Genomic DNA, 6783 nt, shown 5'->3' with positions numbered 1-6783 from the left:
CACAACATACACAAATACCTAATACACATTATTGCACATTATTGTGTATTCGCCGTTGTGCGTGTATGATCACAGAAAGATGGTGTGCTGTGGTGTAGTGTGGTGGCATTGTGTGGTGTGGAGTGGTGTGGTGCAGGGGTAACAGTGAGGTATTATTCCAGGCTTTGTGATGTGGCGTATTGTTCTGACGCCGGGGCCCTTTTGTTAGGCCACGGGGCATGCGCCCGGCAACCCCTCCCGCCCGGCCGCCCGAGGGGTGACCATGGCGACCACAGTGACGGTGCAGGGGCCTGCATTGTGCTGACACACACACACACACACACACACACACACACACACACACACACACACACACACACACACACACACACACACACACACACACACACACACACACACACACACACACAGAGGCACGGGCAGATGAGATACCGGCACGGTCAGCGTGACACCCAGGGGACGAAGGAGAGATAGATAGAGAGGAAGAAAGAGGGAGAGAGAGAGATAGAGAGGGAGATACACAGAGACAGAGGAAAAAGTAAAGTTAAGTCGAGATCGAGGATTAGACAGGCAGGCGGGCGAGCAAGGAGTACAAAGGACACTTCTTTTTTTTTCTAGGCCACCGTAATGGACTAAGAGGGGGACACATGAACTCGGAAACGCAGGACAGGACTCTCACACCTCTGTCACCACCATCCACACCCAGCCATCCATCCATCTGCCAATACGCCAGTGACTACACTGACCACACCACCACCACCACCACCAACACCAACAGTACCAGCGGCACCACCACCACCACCAGCTCCAACCAAGCAGGCAGCAGCATGCAGGAGTCCCCTGGATCTATAGGTGTGGACGGAGGCTACGCCAGCAACGTGCCGGCCTTCCTCACCAAGCTCTGGACCCTGGTGGAGGACCCCGACACCAACCACCTCATCTGCTGGAGCGCGGTAAGGAAGTTAGGAGGGGTACAGTAAAACATGCCGTGTTAATTCAACTCTGGGAGAGTCAATTTTGACATATTCTTGGTTGTATTTGTTCCAAGAGTACTCTCTAAGTGTTAAATGAACACTGCATTTTCATTATACTAAGAAGCTGGTTCAGGAGTAAACCAGGTTAAGTTAAGAGGTAAATAAGTTAAAAGGTAAATTATCTAATAGAAGAGCCTGGAATCCTCACTTACCTCTTAACTTCACCTGGTTTACTCCTGAACCAGCTTCTTAGTATAGGCCCAGGGTTACACTTGACTTGACGCATAATTAAGTGACATTTGGTTATGGTGAGTCCAAGCAATGTCAACTTTTTATGATCATAAAACAATTTATATTTAGGACTTGTCCATGACTGTGTCATGACACCTGTTTTGACACTGTCTTGCGTATGGCGTCTGCGTCAAGTATGGTTTAAGGAAGTTAGCCAAACTTCTTCAGAGATCGAGACATTCTTTCTGCCCTATACAAAAAGTCTATTATGTCAGTTAAACGAGTTATTGGAAAAATCCATTATTTATCCATTATTTATCCATTATTTTACCTTTTTAACACAAAAACAGCCTTCAAACATTTTTTTCATAAGTAGTGGGTTCATTTTTCAGAATATATTTTGGGAATCATAAGTTGTGATACATGTCACAAGACTGATTTTCATATGTTTTTTATATTTCGTTTCACACTCTGAAAGGTTACAATATTACAATATTTTGTAGGACAGAATTCGCCCCTCTTCACTTCTGCCAGATGTGTGGTGCTGCTGAGTACGGGCCCAACCCCCACATCCCTCTAGTCCCCCTGAACACACACAGCAGCCACGGGGGTTTGGTTCATACCGTGAACTAGGATACCATATTGTACCCTATTGTGCTAGCACTGAGCTAGTTACAGTAAAAAAAACAAAAAAGATGACCTAAAATGGCGGAAAAATCGAAAGATGAAATGTGAGGTTGATTGTTTTAAGCATTTGGGACTTTGGGTTATTTACACGATCAGGGTATTGGTCCATTGGTAAAAATAGAATACTGCTTTGTGTTGTACTCTTTTGTACAAAGTATTTCATTGTATTGCATTGTATTGTGGTCCAGGTTGAAATGAGGATCTAAAATGGCAGTCATATTGAGAGTGGAGTATTTCTTTGTACGGCTTGATTGCTCTGAGGAAGAAACCTGAGGCACGTGAAGTTATGCAGGCATATCACACACACACACACACACACACACACACACACACACACACACACACACACACACACACACACACACACACACACACACACACACACACACACACACACGCACACACACACACACACACGCACATACACACGCACACACACGCACGCGCGCACGCACACTTACAGACACACACACACACTCTCTCACACACACACTCTCTCACACACACACTCTCTCACACACACACACACACACACACACACACACACACACACACACACACACACACACACACACACACACACACACACACACACACACACACACACACACACACACACACACACACACACACACACACACACACACACACACACACACACAGAGCTCTGTGATGTATCCTATCAGACCTGATGGATTGATGGTAATTGGTTGCTATTTCAGAGACCCAATAAGCCCAAGATCAGATCTACCGGGTTGATCCGGGTCGGGCTCCCGAGATCTGAGGTTTCGCCACAAAATGGAGTCTCAAAGCCTGTGAGGCTCGCTCTGATCCCAACTATAAGACGCACAGCAGTCTCAATGGATGACAAATTACTGTGAGCGCCACACCGCACCAGAGCTCTTATGCTGGATAAAGCCTACCCTTGTTGCTGGGAGAGAGAGAGAGGGAGCAAGAGAGAGAGGGCAAGAGACGGAGAGAGAGAGAGCAAGACAGAGAGGAGGGGGAGGTCACTGATAATCAAAAGAGATAATTTCCAGGAGATGATTTAGATTTCCTCAAGAGATGACTCACAATTGAAAGGAGACTCTCATTGCTTGATGGAGAATATCTTGACACCTGATCTGAGAAAATGACTCCAAAATGGATTTCCATCTACCTTGGTTTATCATAATCTGTCCTTTTAGTCAGATTATCATTTGTAATGCTGAAATATACCACTTATGTTCACATAAACTCCATCATGCTATGAGACATTTAGCATGAAAGAGCTGAGTTAAAGGGCAACTCCTGCCAATTTCAATGTGCTGTTGTATTGCTCACGCTACCCTTGACTTGTCAGTACCCGGTGACGCCGCAGTTTTTGGCCCAGCCCTTTCCGAGATATGAGCTATTCTAATGGGGGCAACTTTTGTTTACATTTTTTAAAAAATGAGCATAGGCCTACTCCAAATATTTTCCCAAAAGTTATCACTGTTTGCTAGCTGTCTGCTGATGTTGCATAACCTTTCAGATGTTTTTGGGAATAAATAAAAATGTTTTTTTTTAAATGTAAACAAAAGTTGCCCCCATTTGAATAGCTCATATCTCGGAAAGGGCTGAGCCAAAAACTGCGGCGTCATCGGCTATTGACAACTCAAGGGTAGCGTGAGCAATACAACAGCACATTGAAATTGGCAGGAGTTGCCCTTTAAGTTGACCTGACACTCAAATGTTTATTCTTTGGTTGTGTATCATGGGGAAAACAGTAAGGTGTGAAATTGTTATTGTCATGAGGTCAAATGTATTATACTGGTGGAAATGGTGTTGTCTACTTTCATTTTTTTCTCTTGTGAATGGCCCAGTTTTTTGACCTTATCAACACCTTGAAACATTTTGTGGAGGTCATGGCAGGAATGTGACAAAAAAACAGGCCGGGCATTTTCAGCCTCAGACTGGTCCAACAGGCATTGAGAGAGACAATGAAACCCGTGACAACAGTTTTATTCATCTATTACGAGCTATTTTGACCACAAGAAAAAAACAAAATGAATATTTAATTATGACTCCGAGAGGTCAGCTGTAGTGGCATGAGGACTGATTTCACTATATTGAGGGGCGAACAAGGCCAAAATCATCAACAGGCCACCGGGCATATGCCCTGTATGCCTTATGGCCAATCCAGCCGTTGAGGAGGTGTGTGCTAGTAATGTGTATTGTACTATTACTGCAAAATAATTGTTACACACTGGAAGAAATAAATGCTGCTGATACTACTACTACTACTACTACTACTACTACTACTACTACTACTACTACTACTACTACTACTCTACTACAACTACTACTACTACTACTACTACTACTACTACTACTACTGCTACTACTACTACTACTACTACTACTTACATAGGCCTATGGAACAAAAGGAATGAAGACTAAGTAAGATTTCATTGAGATTTATTTGAAGCATTAACCACCTACATTCACTGACAGAACGTTTCAGCGAAGACTCTGCCCAAAAGATATTGTATTGATAGCGTATTTATATAATAAATACGCTATCATGTCATTGTCATGTCATTTTATGTTATGTTTTTATTCTGTTCTTAAGTCCTGTCTTTGTATAGCACCCTGACCACTTGAATTTCCCTTTTGGGACATTAAAGTTTACTTTGACTTTGACTTTTTAATAACTTCAGAAATAAACAAGCAATGCAAACTTTGATGAACTTTTGAAACGTTTCACTCGCAGTAATGAATGAAAAATAATTAAAGATGCATTACTAAATGTCTTGCCTGAGCGAATCTGATGACACACAGTGACAAAATGCATCGTTCACTCTGAATAAACAGGCAAAAAGTCAAACAAGTGTCTGGTAAACTTCTTTATTTTGAAGCCTTGATTAATAAATGTGTTTGTTGTGTGTTATTCCCCACAGACAGGCACCAGTTTCCATGTGTTCGACCAGGGGCGGTTTGCCAAAGAGGTGCTGCCCAAGTACTTCAAGCATAATAACATGGCCAGCTTCGTCCGCCAGCTTAACATGTGTAAGTCAAAAGAGAGCTGTGTGTGTGTGTGTGTGTGTGTGTGTGTGTGTGTGTGTGTGTGTGTGTGTGTGTGTGTGTGTGTGTGTGTGTGTGTGTGTGTGTGTGTGTGTGTGTGTGTGTGTGTGTGTGTGTGTGAGAGAGAGAGAGAGAGAGAGAGAGAGAGAGAGAGAGAGAGAGAGAGAGAGAGAGAGAGAGAGAGAGAGAGAGAGATGGAGCGATGGAGGGGGTGATTGGGAAGGGTGGGAGAGGGGGGATGGAGGGGTGTGATTGGGATGGGTGATTGACATTGACATTTGTGACCTGGCAGTGTGACGGAGATAGAAGATTACGGTGTATGAGAAAGGCAATCTCAGATGTGGACACACTCGAAATCCAGCTAAATGTCAAGACAGGGAATGAAGGCCTCTCCATATATGGAGGATACGAAGGATCCCCTTCAACAACAATGTGGTGCATTTTTCATTTGTGTCCTTCTGAAGCATTACTCAGTATATCAGATTCAGAATTTGGTGGGTGGTTTTTATTGGTGACAAAGGACTAACATCTGGAACCTGCAGAAATGTTTTGTCATATGCTGTATATTCAGCCTACTGTAGATGTATTGGTATCAGGATTATTAGCATTGCATATCACTTGACTTGACTTGACTTGAAAGCTTTAATGTCCTTTAAAAGGCAGTTTGATTTACAGCACAGCAGAATGAATGGCATAAAAACATATAGGCCTACAATAAAAAACACATACAGATACAAATACACACAATAAATAGCTAAGCATATAGTTACTATGTAAATAAATACGTAATAAATACAGACCACTGGTCAAATGCATCCATTAACCCAATATGAAAGTCCACAATGTCATATCATAATCACTGGAAGTAAATGGGACCATTATAGCGCCACAAGTGATCACCTGATGAGATGAAATAGCTGTTTTGCACTCTGGTGAATTTTACATTCTTATTATTTTATAAGTATATTCACCAACCTGTATACAACTATACTTACTGTATCATTGAGTACATTTGATGATCTTTTGTTTGGTGCCATAGACTTGCATTGCTATGCTTCATTTGGCTGCTGTACTGTTAAACTAGGTAATGTGCACACATAGACGAAAAATCCTATGCATTCTCATAATTTACTGAGACTTAACTACATATGAGCAATTTCTTAAAATGAGGTGGACTGGTCCTTTAAGGCCGTTACTATTGTCATAATTGTCATAAGGACCTAGTCGGCCCTACATGTGCATGATAGAATGCTATTACACAGACAGTCTCTTCTTATACAGTAAATAGGGATTAGTGGCTAATATGTGAACCCTATTTGAACGTGTTACAAATGTGATATTAAAGGTGTTACCAGGTGACGTTTAGCACTAGGTGGCCAAAACTTTATGATATTTAAGAGTCAAAAATAAAGAGTTGACTTGAGCCACTAATTATGTTGCATAGTGTAGGCCCTACATATGATAAGTAAGTATACAATACTGTATGTCTGAGGCTATTTATTATGACACAGTTCTGTTACATGTACTGTGTGGCCTCCTTTTTGTAGGTCGCATTTAGATTTAGCCGGATCACACTGCACTCACAAATAAAAGGTGCCAAACATAAACAAAAACTGTGCAAATGGAAAGAAAAAAATGTCTGCACGCTCAGATCCTCTTTGTGTTCTTTTTTAATCTGCCAAGCTTTCCAAGCTGTAGGTCGCTTTTCGATTAATGCATCAAATGTACCAATGCAATAGCCTCCCTTTCCCCTAACAATGACATCATCACCAGAGCTCTATGCTCTATCAAGTGTGCATTACAATCAGGAGCTCTTTGGCTATCGGCTCCAGCTGCTTGAGGACCC

General features: G+C 42.3%; 1 protein-coding gene across 1 annotated transcript in view; it reads left to right on the top strand.

The window, feature by feature from the left end:
- Window positions 1–827: 827 nt before the first annotated feature.
- Window positions 828–6783, top strand: part of hsf4 (heat shock transcription factor 4) — a 28041-nt gene continuing 22085 nt past the window's right edge. Inside the window, exons 1-2 of the mRNA XM_063196390.1 lie at window positions 828–953; window positions 4814–4922. Coding sequence (XP_063052460.1) covers window positions 828–953; window positions 4814–4922 — 235 coding nt within the window. The remainder of the gene's footprint in view (window positions 954–4813; window positions 4923–6783) is intronic.

The sequence above is a fragment of the Engraulis encrasicolus genome, chromosome 4 (assembly GCF_034702125.1).
Source record: "Engraulis encrasicolus isolate BLACKSEA-1 chromosome 4, IST_EnEncr_1.0, whole genome shotgun sequence".
In the NCBI taxonomy this organism is placed as follows: domain Eukaryota; kingdom Metazoa; phylum Chordata; class Actinopteri; order Clupeiformes; family Engraulidae; genus Engraulis; species Engraulis encrasicolus.
The sequence above is the reverse complement of the archived record's forward strand: the minus strand, read 5'-3'. Positions and strand labels throughout refer to the sequence as shown.